At 27.0% G+C, this 20,646-nt stretch overlaps 1 protein-coding gene across 1 annotated transcript; it reads right to left on the bottom strand.

Moving 5' to 3' along the window:
- Window positions 1-4,185: 4,185 nt before the first annotated feature.
- LOC136077045 (uncharacterized) lies at window positions 4,186-12,642 on the bottom strand. Its single transcript, XM_065791438.1, has 11 exons — window positions 12,465-12,642; window positions 12,253-12,312; window positions 8,032-8,117; window positions 7,676-7,919; window positions 7,413-7,570; window positions 7,087-7,183; window positions 6,860-6,963; window positions 5,408-5,609; window positions 5,148-5,298; window positions 4,726-4,850; window positions 4,186-4,612 (listed from the first exon to the last, which is right to left on the bottom strand). The coding sequence occupies exons 4-11, from the start codon at window positions 7,763-7,765 to the stop codon at window positions 4,313-4,315; spliced, it is 1,227 nt and encodes a 408-aa protein (XP_065647510.1). The 5' UTR covers window positions 7,766-7,919; window positions 8,032-8,117; window positions 12,253-12,312; window positions 12,465-12,642; the 3' UTR covers window positions 4,186-4,312.
- Window positions 12,643-20,646: the final 8,004 nt, after the last annotated feature.

The following is a 20,646-nucleotide window of genomic DNA, read 5'->3' as shown; positions in this document are numbered from 1 at the left end:
GCATGATTCCACTAAATGCAACATTTTATGTAATTACAAACGAGGAATACAAAATAATCTCTAAAGATGTAACTTAATGATCAAAATATCTCTGTTAACATCGAAATTTATTTACTTATATAGTATCAGACGATATTTTTAAAGAAGAGCTGCTAAACATAAAATAGCTGGTTATCAGTTATTCAAAGAGAACTATGTAAAATAGATTAGAGTTAAACCAAATATTTTATTATATAGAATTAAACCAAGGAATGACAATGGCTGTGTTAATTATTGAAACTAAATTGGCCAAAATCATTTTTGTGAAGTATTTATTGATGAGTAAATGAAAAAAGGTGTTGAAAAACTTGAGCCTAGTTATAACGGAAAAAATTCTTCATTGTGTGGACCATTTAATTAAAACTAATTTGACTGAGGAAAGTTAAAGCTTGCCATAATGTTAATCAATGTTTAGAAAATAATTCAAGTTAAATCAGAAACTAAAGATCAATACAACAACTAAACTTCAATCCTTCTTCCGCTCCTCAAGTCTCTCAGTTTAGGTTAACTGAAATGTTCCTTAATTTTTAATAGCTGTTGGTCGTTAAAGATCTTCTAAGGATATAATGCAGCCTTAAAATGTCACTTGATAGGTAATGACTAGTTCTTGAGAAAACTCCTAAGTCACCATGACACTTTTTTTTTATATTTTCTACATGTGAAGCAAAAGTAAAATTCAATTTAGGGTTACTCCTAGTAATTTCACAAACTTGACTGGTTTAGTTATACAATTGTCTACGTCAAGTTAAAGACACAACTGATTTTGATTTTGACCCGTATGAAATTTTACTTTCTGAAGAAAAAGTTGAAGGAGCTTTATATTACTGTTAACAATATCAATTTGTGTAATTTTACTGACAAACACTTGCAACAGATTTCATTAGCGCCTATTGATAGGATTTTTCATGATTGTAAATAATTAACGGGTGATGCGGAAGTTATCGGACAAAATAAAAACGTCAATAACTTATTTATAAATAAAAAAACAAACTACTATTATATTTTTTTTTAAATAAAGCATTTATCTTTTAATAAAAATATATTATTTTTTATATGAAAAAACACCACCATCTGCAATTGATCTCAATTTTGCTCTGACGCCTTTCATATGCGACTGTAAAAAGTTTAAACCAATTTCTTGTAGTTTTAGTTTAATGCGATCAATCAAAACTTGCTCTGTTGAAGCTTGCCAATCTCCCTCGTAAATCTTCTGTGCCAAATGTCCCCAAAAATTTTCAATTGGTCGTGCTTGAGGCACATTTGGGGGATTGGATTCTTTATCAACGTAATAGACATATTGGTCCATCCAATTTAGAGAATCTTTAGAATAATGAGAACTTGCTAAATCTGGCCAAAATAAATAGTTAAGTCTCCATGATACTTGTGAATAAATGGAAGAAGTCGTTTTTCTAAACATTCATTAATATAGATTGATGAATTGATCGCTACAGCCTTGGAAGTGCGAAACAATGGCTCGGACATACCACGGTCAGATATGGCTATCCACATAAATAATTTTTTTGGAAATTTCTGTTTTCCTATAAAACGAACACTTTCTGGGCATGTCTTTTTGTTGTTTGTGTAGTATCCAGAATTTCCAGGCATGTTGTCCCCTGCAAAACAAAAGTATTTTTCGTCATCGATGACTAGAAGCGATTTTGTGTTATAGAGTTGGTTAACTAGTTTCCTACTTCTTTTCTTTGCCTTTATTTGTTGTTCTATAGTGTCTTTTTACGTTTTCTATATTTAATATTCATTTTTTTTAACTGACGACCAATTGTCGATTGATTTACACCGAATTTAATACCTATTTTTCTCTGATTGATCCCTTTTCGATTGTTGACAAGTCTCGTTAATTCGGCTTTCTTTTCTCTAGTCCAGGATGTCGGACAACCAGGGTGCTTTCTATCAGAAAACGATTGAACAGTTTCAAGTCTTTTTAGGTTATCATATATTATATTTCGAGCAAATCCTTCCTTTTCAAAATGATTTACGATTTTTTTTTTTTTATATTAGGTTTATTTACAAAAAACATTTTTAGTCGCTTTCGAAAAGATTCTCGTTCAGCTGCATTTAACCTCATTTTACCACAAAAGCTGATTATTATGCTCAAGTAATAATCAGTTTTTGTGATAAAATCAAAGATAAGCCACAAAAACTAATTATTATGCCCAAATAATGAAATTAGGATTTGTCCGATAAATTCCGCATCACCTGTTAAGCAAATCTGACTGCTCATAGTTAAACAAAATAAATTTGTATCAGATTATTCATCTGACATGGATAAATTTTATGATATTGAATTGCTGAAGAAGGTTTATTGGTTATAAAAACCATTTAATGCGCGATTGTCAACAGAAAACTTATAAAAGTCTCGATAAAAATCTAGATTTTGGTTGAATAACCATTTCTAAAAAGTTAAGAATGACTTCATTTCATTCAGTTTGAAAATCAGTATTATTCGAACATTGATCAACCACTTCGATTGTGTTACTAACATTTAAATAAAGTTAAGTTTGTCAAATAAGAATACAGTTTTTCAAACATTTTCAAATTATCTTAAGAAAAATTTTTACTCTTATTAAGTTGTCAGTGATGATTTCGTATTATCATTTTCTGTGGTCAGCTTCTCCTGATGTTATAAAGTGGAAAAGTAAAAGCGAGTGTCTGTTAAAGTATATGTCAATGAAATCATTTGTGAAATTCTTCCATTGTTTCCTTGAAAATCACGGTGACTATAAGCTAAAAATGTAGAAATAAAAAGGTTGAAAAAGCCTAATATAAATTTCAAGCAACAGTGCAAAAATAAAAGACATATATGGATGTAAACCGAATAATGACTCAAGCCAATGACGTAGATAGATAATTTTTTGATGTTTCAGAAATGACACTTTAATGTCTTGTGTAAACCAAATTTAAGTATATTCATGCTTATGAGCGACTTTCTGTAAGAACCAGGCAGAGCTCAATAGTGACACTCTTCAAAATTGCTAATTTTTTAACATGTAGCTATTCAAACTAGAAGCTCAGTTCTGAAATTTTTTTTAAAAATATTATGTGGTTCTTAAGATATTAGATGTCAAAGTTTGACAAAACTTTTATAAATATCGACCAAAAAGTGTTGAAGGCATTTTTGAACTTGAAAAAAAGCAAAGTAAATACTTTACAGCAAGTCTTCACTTCCACAAATTTATAGAAGGCTATCACAATGATTGAAGGATATCAAATTGATGAAAACTGTCCATACACGCTTAAAAATAGTGTTGAGCCGTAGGCTACATTATGTCGCGTAGAATACAACATTGAGTGTCGACGCCGGCTACACCAACACTATGTGGCTTTAAAAGCCACACTCAGTGTTGCATTTGTAAGGCCACATAAAATGTAGACTTGAAAGCCACACTTTGTGGCCTTTAATGCGACACTTAAGTAGAAATTTTTGCGACATAATTGTTGCATTTAATCAATGGCTATATAATTACGCTCTTTTTGCGCGACAAAACTGATATAAAAAACCTCAACATAAGTGTTGCGCTAAATGCAACACTATAGATTATACACTAATCTGTGTTTTTCTAGGCGTTATAAATAATTTGATTTTTTTTAAAGTATATTTATGCGTGATTTATTCCGTCCATTCAAGTCTTCACGTAGTATGAATATAACCGGGCGCAATTAAATAATTCAAATAAATTAAGTTATTTATTAATTAAGTTATTAATTAAGTATATTGAAAAAAAAGTCATACTAAATTACAAGTGTACATCAATTTGGCTTACAAGAAAAACGGAACAATATCACAATAAAATAATAAAAACTAAAATATAAATTTTATTTGAATTCCGAGATATAGTATTTCTTTTAAAAAAAACTCAGTTCAAACTCAAACTCAATACAGTGAATATTAATGTAAGAAGAAGTTGTAAAACCTTTATATGCAAAAGCGAAGTTTAAACTTTGAAAAATAGATATCGCCGTCAGAGAAGAACGAAGAAGCCGTATGTCAACATTTTATGTTTTTTTTTGTCTATTATCAATAAATATTTAGGAGTGTGTGTTCCATAAATATATCACAAAAATAAAATTTTAAGAAATATTTAAATAATTAGTCTAACTTTCTGGCAGAAAGTCTTTGCGAATTAAAATTTAAAAATTTATTTTCTTGGAAACACAAAAATTAGACATACGGCCCCTTGGTTCTCGGCTGACAATATAACAAAAATAAACGAGAAAGTGTTAAAAATACTTTAAAAAAACATTGTTTAATTTAATGTTAAACTTTTGGTAATACTTTCTTTAAAAAAGAATTGACAATAATTCCTTTGCTGCTTATTCCAAGCAAGCTTCCCAGAAATCCATATACACAAATAAGTTCATGAGGAAAATTGACATTAAATACATAATAAGAGGCTAGCAGCAACTCAAAAGCAAAACTTATACTCGGTATGGCTTCCAACCGTATAGCTGTGTTATCGACTTTAATAAATAGACTGCTGCAACACTTTAATAAAATTGGTTGAAAAACTTTCTCTTTCTTCAATAACTCAAGGGAGCTTTCAAGACTGAGGTGCACCTAAATGTATAAGTAAAATTTTAAAAATGCAGAAAATACAAAGCTCAAAAAATTAATACTTTTTGATTATAAACCAAATTTAATTAAAAAAATAATGTATAGAAAAAACCTACATCCATTTCTCTATAAAATAAAGCCAGAATTGCATCAGGATCCATTCTCGGATGCTTCTTGCCCTTCTGTGGAGGTGCTTTCAGAAGAAAAGGGAGCGCCTTAAAGGCAAGCAAAGTTGTATCTTCTAAATAAAAATATAAATAATTCAGGGAACAACTCGTATATACTTGTAAATTTTTATAGGTAGACAGATTTTAAAAAAAGCTTCTTTTGGATTAGATGGGCATATTAAACTAGGAAATAATAAATGAAACAGGAAGAGAAAAGGAAACTCCACACTTTTGCAGATTGACACAGAGTCATGTTGCAGCAGCTTAGTACTTATGCAGATTGAAAATTATGCTGTAAAAATTCGCATTTAAACTATGAAGTTCTTATTGATTCATTCTCCCCACTTAGAGTAGTAGACATATATATATACCTTCATTATATTCGTCTTCTGATAAAGTATTTTTGAACATATTTGTCAAATCTCTTGCTAGTAACAAAATGTTTTGTTTGCACGTGTTAAAGCTATCATGCAATGTAATATTACTTGATGCCTCTTCAATGGAATGAAACTCTTGTATAAGCTATGAAATGCAAAAAAAATAAAAATTATTCTTATTAACTAATCTAGCTTAATTTATAAAGTAAACAAGATTTACAAATGAACTGCAAAAAGTTAAAAATAACACTCACAGCATCATTCATATCAATGAATCTTGGAAACCGTCTTATAATTGAGGTTATTGATAAGTTGCTTGTTTCCTGAATCCATGCTCTTCTTACCACTCTTGTATCAGCCATCATTTTTAGTAAGCTCTCTTTGTTTGAAGTTTTTGGTTGAAGTTCTCGCAACGTTTGTTCAACTTTCTCTGACGAATTTAATAGAACGTCATCTCTGACAGAAAGTACATTGATTATATAAAAAAAAAACTTTTGCTTTATGCATAAATAGAATAATTTAATTAATAAAAGTTATTTGGTAAATAATAACAATATTAAAAAATTTTAACAAATGAAGTATATATAATTAATAAACATTTTTTATTATTTATAATATACAAAAATGATGTATAATAGTAAACTATTTCATGGGTGACAGGAAAAATGTTGCAAAATTTTGATTGTCGCAAAGTTTTTCTGTCGTAAACTTGTTTGTCGAAAATATAAAAAAGGAATAGTGTCGCAAATTGTTGCATTATTGATTGTCGAATAACAGAATAAGGAATAATCTCGCAAATAAATTTAATGAATAGTTTTGAAAATAAAATAAGGAATAATGTTGCCGAGGAGTTTAATGAATAGTGTCGAAAGCAAAAAAAGGTATAGTGTTGCAAATGAGTTTAATGAATAGTGTTTTGAAAACAAAAAAAGGAATAGTGTCGCCAACAAAATTAATGATTTGTTTTAAAAAATTAATTAATTTTTTTGGCGACACTAAAACAAAAATAAAAAAATTATAATAACTATAAATGTGTGTTTAGATAACATGTTTGATGTCATACTGAAATAGCCTGCTGCCGGGGACTTCACTACATACACCAACTATCTTATAGCCTGCTGCCGCGAAGTAGTGCCGCTACAAGACTGAGGGTTTGTAGTTTGGTAGCAATCTTTTCTTTAAATATTCTTTGTTTTTTCTTTTTTTCCTGTAAAAGCCGTATGCTATATCCATAAGCAAAACGAGTAAGCACTTGCTGAAATTAACTATTTGCAACACTATTGCCACACTATTCCTTTTTGTTTTGTTTTCGACACTATTCATTAAATTCATTTGCAACACCATTCCTTTTTTCTCTCTCGACACTATTCATTAAATTAATTTGCGACACTATTCCTTTTTTTTTTGCAACATTAGGCTTTTTTAATATATAGGACACTATTCTGAAGTTCATTTTTCGACACTATTCTTGTCACCCTATTTTATTATTAATGAATTAATTTATTTTGTAACTACTATTATATTCACTAACTCACTGAAATAAGTCAATACTTTTAGAATTGCAATATTGCTTTGAATTTTATAAAAACTTTAATCAATTCAACATTTTTATCAACTGACAAAATAAAAAAAAATGTATAGGCGTACAAGTAGTAATTGAAATATATAAAAATTGCTTTTTCTTATATATAAAAAAATACTTTTACTTTGAATGACTCCACAATGTTTCTATATTGTCGCAACGGGATCTTCTTTGTCTAATGAACATTTCCAAAAAATCTGTATGTGCTTTAGCATCATAAAAATGTTCCTATGGAATGAAATAAAAACATATTATTCTAATATGTTTGTTGATTTTGCAAAACATTTGGTTGAGTAAGTGATGATATAAAATAATATTTTATTTAAAAATGACAAAAAAATTTCAACTTACAAAACCAGATGATGTTGCATTGTCACGAAGTATAGGGAAAGCAGTGATAAGTGCTTGACACAGTTGCAGTTTTTCTTCTTTAGATGGTCTGTCAGTCCTAAAGTATATAGTATACAGTAATACTATAAAAAAATTCAGATCATAGTTTTTTAAAAATAGGCTTTGGAAATGCTTTTATTTTTTGTTTGGGTGATGTAATATATAACAAGAATATATACTTAAATTTGTATGTAAGGAATATCCTAAAAAACACAGTTCAAAAAAGTATTTGGAATTCTAAAAAAATCTAGAAAAAAAAACAAAAAAACAAACAAACTGAAACTTACACTTTGCAATTGCTCATAAGATATCTGCCGAGAATCTTAACTAAAAAAATTCTTTCTTTATTGTTTATTTCCTCCATTCTTTTTAGCTTATCAACTAATTCTGCTCCTTTTATCTTTGTCATGGTCATTTTATTAAGTATTGCTTCAATAGGCCAGCCCTACATTATTTGATATACATATATATATATAATTTGTTTTTATATAATATATATTATATTTAACATTATCTACATAAATTTTTTAACAAAGTAAAATAGAGTTACGGAAATTAAAGTAGTAGCTTGTTGTGGTTGCTCTGCTATGATCTTCGTTGTAGCATTTATTGGTATTTCAATATCTTTGTTTGTTAACATTACTTTAGGTGTTACGATGTTTTCATAATTAGTAGATGTTGATGATTGAGCACGGATCCTTGAATTAGTAATCTTCTTGAAGCCATATTGAAACCAATTTCTTTTAAATCATTATCATCAAGTAAATTTAATATTTCTAGTGTTATACCTTCATCTATATATGCATTAACAAATATATATATATATATATATATATATATATATATATATATATATATATATATATATATATAATAGTTAAAATTTTAAAAGTGTGCAAAGCTTACCATGAAGCTTTTGACGAACTTCAGATGTTATACTTATTTTGGTAACGCATGAAATAACTTTGCACAACTCTTCCATACTTGAATTACTGTAGAATAAACAAATGAATAAACTGATTTAGATAAATTTTTTAATGCTGCTAAGTTATGGAACTATTCTAAGGATTGGTTAGATAACAAAGATAAAAAACAATTGCAAAAAAAAAATAGAGCCTAATAATGAAAGGATGAAAAATTTTAACTTAACAAAAAAATTCAATAACTATAGTGGCTAAAAACAAAAAAATAACTGTGACAATAATCAACAACAAAATTAACTTGACATTGCAATAATTATTATTCAAATAATCAAATATGGATCAAAACAATCAACATGACAATGCAATAATAATTTTTTCATTAATGCTAATTATGGTATTATTAAAAATGTATACAAAAGTTTAAACACTTCTTTAAAGTATTCCTTAAACACATGATATTGTTGCCTTATATAATATGCATTTCCTTTTTGATATGATAAAACAGGGTGATCATCAACAAGTTCGTCCAACTTTATAACAAGATATGTATCTGGTTTGACATTTTCCACCAAAAAGCAGTGGCAATGCTCCACAAATTTAAGTGTGTTAAGCTTAGACACTACAACAAACCATGAGGACTCATCCCTGATACTAACAAAGCTGATAACTTTTCCAAAAACTGGATAATCTTCATCTTCACTAATAGTAAGATGGTGGTTTGTTTTGTATTGAAGAGATCCCCTTTTAATTTTGAATGTAATGAAAATATCATCAGTAGGTTTACAATGAAGATTGTCCAAAAGTACTTGTGAATAATGAAGACTGTGAATTGGTGCCACATCATGGCTTTCAGAAATTAATAAATTACGCATATAAGCACTTGATAGTCTATAATGTAAGGCATTGTGTTGATGTCTTTTGGCAAGAGTGAGGCATATATTTTAAAAATTGCTTACAATATGTGCAGATCTTTTGAAAAATGAATTTTTTAGTTCATATTTTAGACAGTTCATTCCAATAAGAGGTCCAGAATTTATAATAATTGTTGGTAAATGAACCAAAAAATGATGTTTAGGATGAAGACGAGTGTGGTTCCCAAAAAGAAATTTAAAATTTTCCAAATGGCTGGCTATGATATATTTAAGGTATGTTACCATTCCTATTGTATATTTTGGAGCAAAAATAAAATCAACTAAAGTAGACAATTCTAGTAAAAACTTCCAATGTTCATCCTCCTCTGGAACCAAGTCACATATAATAAGTGGCAAATACAAAAGTAAGGACCAGATCTGCATGGCTTTCATACTTGGTGATAGCCCATGTCCTGGAACTTCCAATTTGTTGAGTTCTGGCGATTTATTTTTTTTTTCAACATTAACCATTGACCAAAAGTGAGATAGGCGATTGTTCAACTCACCAAGGGTAAAAAAATATTTTTCGACAGACAAACAATACAGGACAGCACCTAACTCTAAAACAACAACGCCTTCAAGTACAGTGTGCATGATATCTAAGCTAAAGTTTGTTGTGACATGAAACCCTTTTATTGAATTTAAAACACAAGCTTTCTTAACTCCTTTGCGGTGATTTTTATTCCCTACATTGCCACTTTGAACATTTCCAACATCTATTTCATATTTTAGAATTGTTCTCATTTCAAATTTATCTTCAGTAAAGTAGATTTGAATGTCATTACTAGTTGCATAGCATAAGGTACAAAAGTGGCTGCCAGAAAACGATTCAATAAAACCAAATATAGAGTTTAAAGCCAAATTGTCACAGGCAACCTGAGCAAGAATGGCGTAAACTACATTCCTACCAATTATTGGAAATTCACCTGAAATGCCAATTTCACTTAACTTGTTTATTTCAAATGAAATTTTTTCAAGAATAGCATCAAATCCATATACTTTAATATCATGAGAATAGCACAAAGCCACCAAATGAACATTTGTAAAACAGGAGTTATACTTTATAGGTAAATTTAAAACAGAAAAGTAAAAGACTCCAATACTACACAGTGAAGGCTGTCCACGAAGTGGGTTAGATGTCCCCATTCCATCATAAAACAACTGTAATTTTAAAGAAATCTTGCTGTAATCACTAAAAAGCTCATGGTTTTTACATGCTTGGCCATCAGAAAAGTTTTTTATAACTCCTTTTTTTTGTTTATTAAAATTTAAAGCATCCATATATTGGGCGTTATAAAGAAGTGATTTTAGCGTTTGTTCTACTGATATATATTGAAAAGTGTCATAAACAATTTTTGAAATTCCTTCAATAGTATCATATCTAGGAGGGCCTATGTTGCATGTTTCAGGAGTTACAAAAAGAGAATTTTTTTCAAAGTGTTTATCTTGTTTATATAATGTGTCAAGAAACTTGAGCGGCTCATTGCAATGTATAACACTACTTTCTAACTTACTCTTAAACAATGTTAAAGTGAAATCATCTGCTCCAATGTTATCTAAAACTGATAAAGCAGCATTACCTATATAGGAAACTAATGATTGTGAAATATTGTTAACAGAAGCAATTACTTCAGGTATAATATAATACGGAACACTGCTGTTTGCTCGCAATGAAGAAACTAACGATGAACCAATACATTCTAATGTTATTTCATGATAAGTGTCAACTTGATAGGTAGAATTCTCTGGGAAACTAGGCAATGAATATTCTGCAAAACTAGGCAATAAATTGTTATGATTATCATTTAATAGATTACATAAGGTAGATTTTAACTCAGGATTTACATCAATAAAATCATTATCAATATTATGGTAACATTTTATATGTCTAACTAGCGACATGAAAGCTGTAAAGGTACATTTACAGCCATTTTGTAAACATTTAATTGGATAAACAATTTCACCAATACTATTATGACGTTGTAGATGATTTTGAAAAAAACTCAACAGCTTCAAAGAAGCACCACATATATAGCAAATAAACATTTTTATAACTTTTTTCAGAAAGAAAAAACTATATATATATATATATATATATATATATATATATATATATATATATATATATATATATATATATATATATATATATATATATATATATCATATATATATATATATATATATATATATATATATATATATATATATATGTGTGTGTGTGTGCAATATATACATATGATAGCACTATAATTTATAGATTTATAGTATAAATCATAGTTGCCATTGTGCATTTATTACATATATTAATATAACTTTATTAGAGTGCTTTCATAGGTATGATGTAACTATTTAATACATTATTACAACATGCAACATGACTAAAAATCATTATTGAATGATATATCATGCAATAATGATTTTTATTAGTTATTTCAGCAACAAAAAAGATAAGTACACCGTGTAAAATATACCTTTATGTTGTACATATATTTTTAGTTGTTAACATACCATAACTAAAATAGTTGTTGTTAATATAACTAAAATGCTGCTATTGTAACTAAAATGATACCAGTATCATATTTATTTAATATTTATGTAATATTTTCTGTTATGTTATAACATAACAAAATTAAGTTTAACATTAATTAATATTTAAAAGAAGTGAAAACAAGGAAGATATTAATAATTAAAAATAGAAGAAAAACATTAAAAAAACAAAACAACTAAAAGTTAAAAAAAAAAAAACGTTCATGAGAAATTTGAGGAGTGAAAAATTTAAAAAAGTTATTGAAAGAAAATCAAAAAAGAACAATTTTTAAGTTTTATTAATTTTATGCTGTTTATTTTTATATATTTCATTTATATATTTCTCATAATTTTTATATATATATTTTACTTTTCTTTTTTTATTTTATATCATCTTTTTGTTCGTTAAATGCTGTGTAATCTCATTCATTTATTATCTCATCAGTTCATTATCTCTTATGTCACTTCATTCACACTTTCCTTTTTTGTGTGTTATTTGACTTTTTTTTTAAAGTTCAACGTTAACAACATTATTTAACAATGTTATTTACATTTATGTTAACGACATTATTTAAATTATGTTAACTTAACAGATTACCAGTTATGTTAACACAATTATTTTAGTTAAGTTAACAACATTATTATGAAGTTATAAAAATTATAACATATAATAACATTAATTGTATAAAACAATAATATTAGTCTAATTAAATAAAGTCACATAAGTTAAACTAACTCATATGGTACATTACCGAAGGTCTTACCTAACTTTTGACAACTGAAAATCGATCTTTTCGTCGCTTAACATATTTAATACGATATTGCTAAAGTATTACAAATTAAATATTTCTTTATGAAAAAGTTAACTATGTATGTGTTTAAAATTAACATGCAACATTAAAAGTTACACTTAAATTTTCAGTAAAATTCTAAAAGGCTCATGAAAAAAACATGTCGCTAAAAACATGATTCTAACCTCTTTTCCGAATAGTTCAATATGAGAATCCAAGAAAGTGCAACATAATGTGTGGCTTTTTTTACGCCTGTAATCAAGTTTTATTTCATAATTACAAGTGTGTCTTTAAAGCGCACAAGTGTAGCCTTGAAGTCCACAATTTGTGTAGCCAAGAAGACGCTACACTAAGTGTCGTGTTTTTTGTCCACACTATTCTTAAGCGTGTAGCTACTTGAGCTAGTGTAATATTACTTAGGCATTATTATGCAAGACATTATTATGCAAAAATCAATGGTTGCCTTTTATATACTTAATTAAAATTCTTATTTTATTATTATTTTCTGTTGTTTTTTTTCTTGTTCAGTTTTTTCATTAAATTTTGAAAATTTAAAAAAAAAAAAAAAATTTAAATTTTTTAAAAAAACCTCTTAAAATTTTGCCACCATTTGTGAAGTCATTGGATTAAAATAAACTATAATTATCCTTAACGCATTTTTTCTATTGAGTTATCAAAAAAAAAAAACTTTAATTTCAATTTTTATTAGACTAAAAAGCATCATTGTTTTTGCAAATTTTGCACTTTTTGAGTTAGTGCAATATTTTATAGGGTCAAAAGATGATAGCTTTGTCTGCAAAAAACAAATATTATATTTAATCAAAGCAACATTGTTTTTTTATACTTTTATTGGCTCATTTTTATAGCAACAATTTTTTTTAGGATTATCCTTTGACAATGATGACTATAATCTAATATTTCTACCTTTTGAGGGTGGAGACAAAGCTCCCTATTATCCCTATTTTATTTTTTGGGGTGGAGTCAAAGCTCCCTATTATCCGTAATTTATATGCGTATACATATGAATATAGAAATATATTTTTACCAGCAGTATTTCTATTAAATTATATCAAGTATGAAGGTATAAAAGTGAGAGTATGACATAAGGCATTATTGGCCAAGGTCAATAAAAAAAAAACATTTACTTTATTATTAGTGAATTTACTTTTTATTTTCTTGTTAAAATTTATTAAAGTTTGTATTCATACTTAAGGTAGTTTATTGTTTAAGCATTGTATTTCTATTTTAAATATCGATATTTTTAAATAAATGTTACATTAAACATTTTTATTTTTCTATGCTTAATTTGTCTTATTTCGCGCTTATCGGTTCAACTAAATAAATTATTTCAAGCAAAATATTGTTTTTATATAAAAAAAGTTATTAGAGCTCAGCTAATGATAAAAGCCAAGTCATGTTTGTTTTTTTCAGACAAAGCTATCATCTTTTGACCCTATAAAATATTGCACTAACTCAACAAGTGTAATGCAAAATTTGCAAAAGTTAAATTTGTGATTTGGAAAAAAAAAAATTTGTTTGTCTAATTTTAAATATTTTTAATTTTAGCCAATCAGTGTTAATCGGCAACCTTTAAATAATTATTTCCAGCACTGACATAGTAATTTTCGTTTCCTATTTGGTTGACTTCATCAAATACTTCAAACAGCTCATTGCATTCATAGCATACAGAATCATTTAAAATGCTACATAATTGCATTTTAATGTTTTCAGGATCAGAAAGGGCAAATCGAGTTGAATTTGTTGCAATTTCATTTTCTAAATAGCTGCAATGAAGTTTATATTTAGTTTTTAAACACCTTTTTGATCTTTCAAGTATCTAAACAGTTGATTTTTTATTGAACATATTTGCGAATTGTTCAAGTGCTGCAAATGCATTCATCCCAGCAGCAGTTATGTCATTTAAACCAGCCAGGCATTTTCTATGAGATGGTTTAATTCCATTTAGTTTCCACATTAAACTTGAGTTGGACAGAGGCTCGTACGCAATTTCTTTGCAATTTTTCCTATATAAAGCAATAGTGTGACTGTTTTTTGCTGATAAAATGGCACTAACTACAGTTTCAACATTACCACTGTCATACTTTATTATGGAAATACCATAAGAAGCGTCTTGTAACAGTCCACTTAAAAAGATGAAATCTAAAAAATGTTCAATTTTAAAATTGAAAGTCTACTTCTTTTAAATAAATTCCTTTGGAGTAGTGCAAAACCTTTTTGTGAGACTTTCCATTTTCTGGCAAGTCCTATCTTATATTTTGTGCCCTTAAATGTGTTGCATAAAAATTGCTTTGTGTATTTATTAAGATCAATAAATGCCAAAATTACAAGTTAACCTGTTGCATCACTGTTTTTATACATTTCTACAACTTTTTTTAATTTCATCTGGAATTTTTGTTTTGGCATTTTCATAACCTTTAAGCACTTTTAAAAACTCTTCCGATTGATCAGGCGCAATAGATTCTGCAAGTTTTTTCTGAAAGTTACTTCCATACGTTTATATTTTATTCGCAATTGTTGCTTTGTGGATTCATTGATAAGCTCAAGTTTTCTTTTAAACTGGAATTCAATTGGACTGGTCCCAAGACAAGCTGTGATATTTTCTCTGATTTCATTTGAAGTATTAAGTTCTTCTTGAAATTGTAAAAACTCATCTGGTATAAAATCAATATCAGTAGCTCCTAATGTAGATTCGTGTTCAGTTATTATTTTTGTTTCTTTTTTCCTTGTCTCGGAAAAGTATTCTTTTCGATGACAATTGCATATAATTAAACCGATTGGAATGTATGAATTATAATGGGAAGAATTTGAAGTGTCATAGATATTGGTGCGGGTCGCCCTAATAATGCTTTCTTCCCTGTTTGTACTTTGTGATTAGGGTGCATACATTTTTTTCCTTATTCCATCCTATTTCTAATGTGTAGCGAAGATATGCACATATTTTCTCTGCATTGTTAAAATTTCTTTTTTAAACGATTTTCAATAAGAGATTTTTCGTTCCAATCACCAGCTAGCTCATAGTTCTTTAAGACCTCAAAATATAATATAAAGTAGATAACAAAGAAATATACTGAATTCAAGCGCTTATAAATAAATATCGAAGCACAAAGAAAATATTTATACTATTTATATGTTATTTTTTCTGAGCTATTGCAATACCCATAAGTATTTTTTATAAATAAGTTAGATTTAAAGGTCAAAACAAGTTAAATTGAATTTTACAGTAAACCCAGGGCTTTAACCATTATCATGTTACAATCAATAAGTAAAAATATTAGAATTTCGTTTTTGAGTTCGATTTTTGCGGCCTATAGGTATTTACTTTCCTATAGGTATTTACTTTCCTATAGGTATTTACTTTCCTATAGGTATTTACTTTCCTATAGGTATTTACTTTCCTATAGGTATTTACTTTCCTATAGGTATTTACTTTCCTATAGGTATTTACTTTCCTATAGGTATTTACTTTCATATAGGTATTTACTTTCCTATAGGTATTTACTTTCATATAGGTTTTTACACTTGTAAGTACTTAACAAGATAAAGATTGGGGTAATTGCGGCTTTGAATGAAAACAAAGATCAAAAATGACAAAAAAAATCATTTTTCGCGTATTTTGAAGCATGATAATTAGACAAAGAAAAAAATTTCCTCTACCAATTTTATTAATTTTTGGTCTGAAATAGCCAATAAACAATAATCAAGTGGAATATTAGTTGTAAAGTATTTACTTTGCTTTTTTTTCGAGTTCAAAAATGCTTTCGACACCATTTGGTCAATATTTCTAAAAGTTTAGTCAATATATATAGAGACCCATTTAACATTTTTTTAAAAATGTTTGGAATTATGCTTCTAGTATGAATAGTAACAACATATTAAAAAATTAGCGATTTTGAAAGAGGTCACTCTAAAACTTAGGGTTTTTGGCTGGTTCTTACAGAAAGAACTCTTATGTCAAATGAGTTTTTCAAAATATTGCGATAATTAAATAAGAGTGAGGGAATCAAAATATCCCAAAAAAGTCACCTCCTTCCTATATTCGCTAATGTGAGAACCATGAATAATTAAAAAATTTTTTATTTTTTTACTATTTTATACTAAATTAAAATTCATCGACAGGCTTAAAATTTAATTTAATAAACATTTAATGTTCGAAAGTTATGATAAATTAAAATTTAAAACCTCATTTTGGGGAGATGGAAACGTAAATTGATTATTACTTTCAAACACTAAAAGATTATGAGATAGAATTTTAATACCTGTTGATGAATTTTGATTTAGTATAAGATAGCAAAAAAAAAAATTTCATTTATTAATTGCTCTCGTGCTTGGGGCAGCTAGGGTGTTCTTTTTTGGGATATTTTTGTTCCCAGGCTTCAAGAAGCGTTTTTAATGGAGCTCGGTGATAAGGCTAATTTATGTCTTCTTCTTGCTTCAGCCATTTACATTGTAAACATTTTAAAATGGCGAAACAAACTAAACTTAACTAAAATAAATACGATAAAACATGAACGTAATTGAGTTTGGACATAAGCATGGATATAATTAAGTTTTATGAAATAAACATAATCATAATTAAGTTTAGAGCTTGCATAATGCTTAGAAGTTTCTGAAGCATCAAAAAATCTTATTTACGCCACTTACTCAAACAATGACACATTAAGATAAAGAAAAATAATATATATTGATTAATTCCGCTGTGTTTTTTAATATACTAAAAGTTCAAATTTTTTTATATGAGTTGTTTTAATAATGAAATATTACCCCCAAGTTATTTTTTTGCATTAAATAAATGGTATTATGGAGTAATAGAAAATCTATACATTCAATTTTAGGACCTTTCCCATTTCTCATAATTGCTGATTTTTGAACGCTAGTTAAAATATTTTTGACAGTTTGATGACTCAAGTATTTTTGTAAGCGAGACACCCTTAAACTTTTTAGAACTAATTTTAATTAAAATTACAATAGGATACCTTTTTCATAAACAGTAAGATACCTTGCGGGAACCTTTTATGTTTTAAGATAGATGTGTTAAAAGTTGAAAAATTCAAAAATAAGTGGTTTCAGCTTATGATTTTTAGACTAAGGAAGAGTTTATTTGATTATGCTTTTGAAAGTTCTTCATATACTTCTCTAATATAAAAAGAAACTTAGGATGTAGTTGTCTCATTGCCTTTAAATTTATTTAATCACAAAATCCCAATAATGGCTTTTCAATTGTTAAGAAGTCAAAAGTTTGACCGTTTATAACTCAGGAACTACAAATATTTAGAAAAAAAATTTTTACAAGTTTTTCGTTACCCAATCTGCTTTAGTATATAAAAAATTGAGCGTGATTAAAGATATCACTTTTGAGCCAACAGCACCTTTGCCTAGCATTCTCAGAAAATGACTCTAACAGAAGTTTGTTAATAAGTGATTTTAATATTATCTCAGTTTTTTATTTAGATGTTATTAAAAATAAAAAAATGTATTTTTCACCATCAATACAGTATAAAAATTTAGTTTTTTATACAACGTAAATTTTACTTTCTTTAATTAAAAAATATTTACCAAAAGGAATTTTGTTGAAATAAATATCTACGTCAAAAAATCTTTACAAAATTATTGTCTATTTATTGCCACTAAAAATTAATATTATGAATGGTAAACTAATATTACACTATGATTTTAACCAAAACTATAGTTGTATTCATCAAAAACACGTTCGAAATACTTGTTAGAGACATCAAATAACAATCTTTACTGTTGCAATTTATGTAAAGGTTTTACAAATATGGTTACTTATATAACAGATAAAAATAATCACAGCAAAACATGCGTAAGCATTTGTCTTTTTCTTTTAAAAGAATTGAAAGGTTATTTATTATACGGTTATTCGTATATCTTTTATATATATATCTTTGAGAAATGCAAAACAATAATTGTAAACAAATAAAATGTAATAACTTTTTTAAAGGTTTACGCAATCAATTCAAACATACACAAAGTAACGTTTTAAAGACCAAAACTTTTCGTTGTACAACTTTAAAATGTGCTACTTTTTCAATAAATACAAATTTTCTCTTATCATTCTTATGTTATCTCTAGAGCATTTCTTTCTTATGTTATCTCTAGAGCATTTCTTTCTTATGTTATCTCTAGAGCATTTCATTCAAGGTTTTTGTACTTCTACCTTTTCTTCAGAAAAAATTGTAATAAAATTGAAATAATCATTTGTATTTTAGACATTCTACGTAAAAATTACCTTGGTGACCCGTGGGTGCCTTTTCAGCACTATCTTTTATCTGTTATACAAATTATCTCAAAAATAATAAAAATATACTTATCACATTCATATATCTTGCTTAGATAATTAATTTGGTGATTTTCTTCCAAACACTTTCTAATCACTGGTCTTATAAGAATAATAGTGGAATAAGTATAAAAAAGAAGTATAATTTTTTTTTTGTACTTCTCCAACACCAGGTTCACACTATCGTTGCATTTTTTTTACTACTTTAAACTGGAGTTCTTTTCGTAACTTTTTTCGTGAAGGTCATTGGGCTGATAACTATTATTACTCTGTAAGGAAATTATTTCTCTTTTTACAACTTCTTTTTAATTTTTTGATCTCCCTTCTATGACAGCTTCAGGTAGTGGCTGGCGAAATTTAACCCAAAAAAAAGTCAGTTGTTTACTGCTAAAACCATCACAGTGTTATTGACATTTTTATATTGATAAACGGAAACACAGTCCTCTATTTTACACTTCTCGGATTAATCTTCACTACAGTCTCAAACGAAAACCTTATATATAATCCATTCCGAAGTTAGCATCTGCCAAGATTGCTTTTTTTTTTTAATTTTTTATTTATTCTTATATGAAATACTGTTCATATTTATGCTGGTTTTTTTAATAATGTCCTCTTTTTTTAAACAACGTTTAAACAAGCAACAAAAAATATGACCCTCTGTATAATTACACAGTTGCATTTTTTTAATCTACAAATGGAAGCCGCTCAAGAGAGTTTTCTTACTAGTTCAACTAAAATTCAATATTGCGTGGTTCGTTAGCAAAGTTGCATCCATTTAAATGTAACTTATTCTTCATGTTCAAAAAACTTTCTTTTTTTTTTTTTTTTCGTATTTCAGTTGTTAATGGTTATGCATTTAAACTATTTTTAAAATTCTATACATTTCTTGTTTCCCGTTCATTTTATAAGTACGAGTTCTTCAGTCCTTGTTCTTCAGTCAAAGTAGGAACTCGCTCCACGTTCCTCAAAAAATAGAACTTATTCCTACTTCCTTAATACATATTTTTACTTTGAAAATTGTATTAGTTATGTAACATTTGCAACATTATGGAAGCAAATTTATTGTTTCGCAAGGCGAGCAATGCTTTTTTTGCGTGTTTCATTTAGTTATTTTAAATAGTTTTTAAATGTTTCTGGTGTCCTGCTTCTGCATGTACTTTATACACAAATAAATGATATATAACTTTCAGCTTTAAACAAAAGTATACAATACAAAACCCTCATTGAAATTATTTTTTGTTAAATTAAGGAAAAAAAATGAAATGACAAAGAAAATTATTATATATATATATATATATATATATATATGTATATGTATATATATATATATATATATATATATATATATATATATATATATATATATATATATATATATATATATATATATATATATATATGTATATATATATATAAAAAAATGAAATGGCAAAAAAAATTATTATATATATATATATATATATATATATATATATATATATATATATATATATATATATATATGTATATATATATATATATACATGTATGTATAAACATATATAATTATTATATATATATATATTTATATATATATACATATATATATATACATACATATATATATATATATATATATATATATATATATATATATATATATATATATATATATATATATATATATATATATATATATATATATATATATATATATATACATATATAATCAGTTTGTAAACATTTTCTTTCAGTTATTACTATGTTTAAACATTCGCGAATTTCATTACAAAAAAAATCTGTTGCGTCAGTCGTTATACTTGTGTACTCTGAATACATCGTCGTGCATTTACATATATAAATCAACTATTCAATTACTGACAATCTTGAGTTTTGAAATTGTTTGGTATTTATCACAGCAGGAGTTTATTCAAGGAAAGGAATCTTATGCAGGGTTTTTTTTTTTTTTTTTCTAACTATTTTATTTTTTTATTTTTTATTAGCTATTTTCTCATAAGGTTTATTATTCTCATAAGGTATATTATTCTCATAAGGTTTTAGAAAGTCAAATG

The sequence above is a fragment of the Hydra vulgaris genome, chromosome 02 (assembly GCF_038396675.1).
Source record: "Hydra vulgaris chromosome 02, alternate assembly HydraT2T_AEP".
NCBI lineage: Eukaryota > Metazoa > Cnidaria > Hydrozoa > Anthoathecata > Hydridae > Hydra > Hydra vulgaris.
This window is presented reverse-complemented; position numbering and strand designations above follow the sequence as displayed.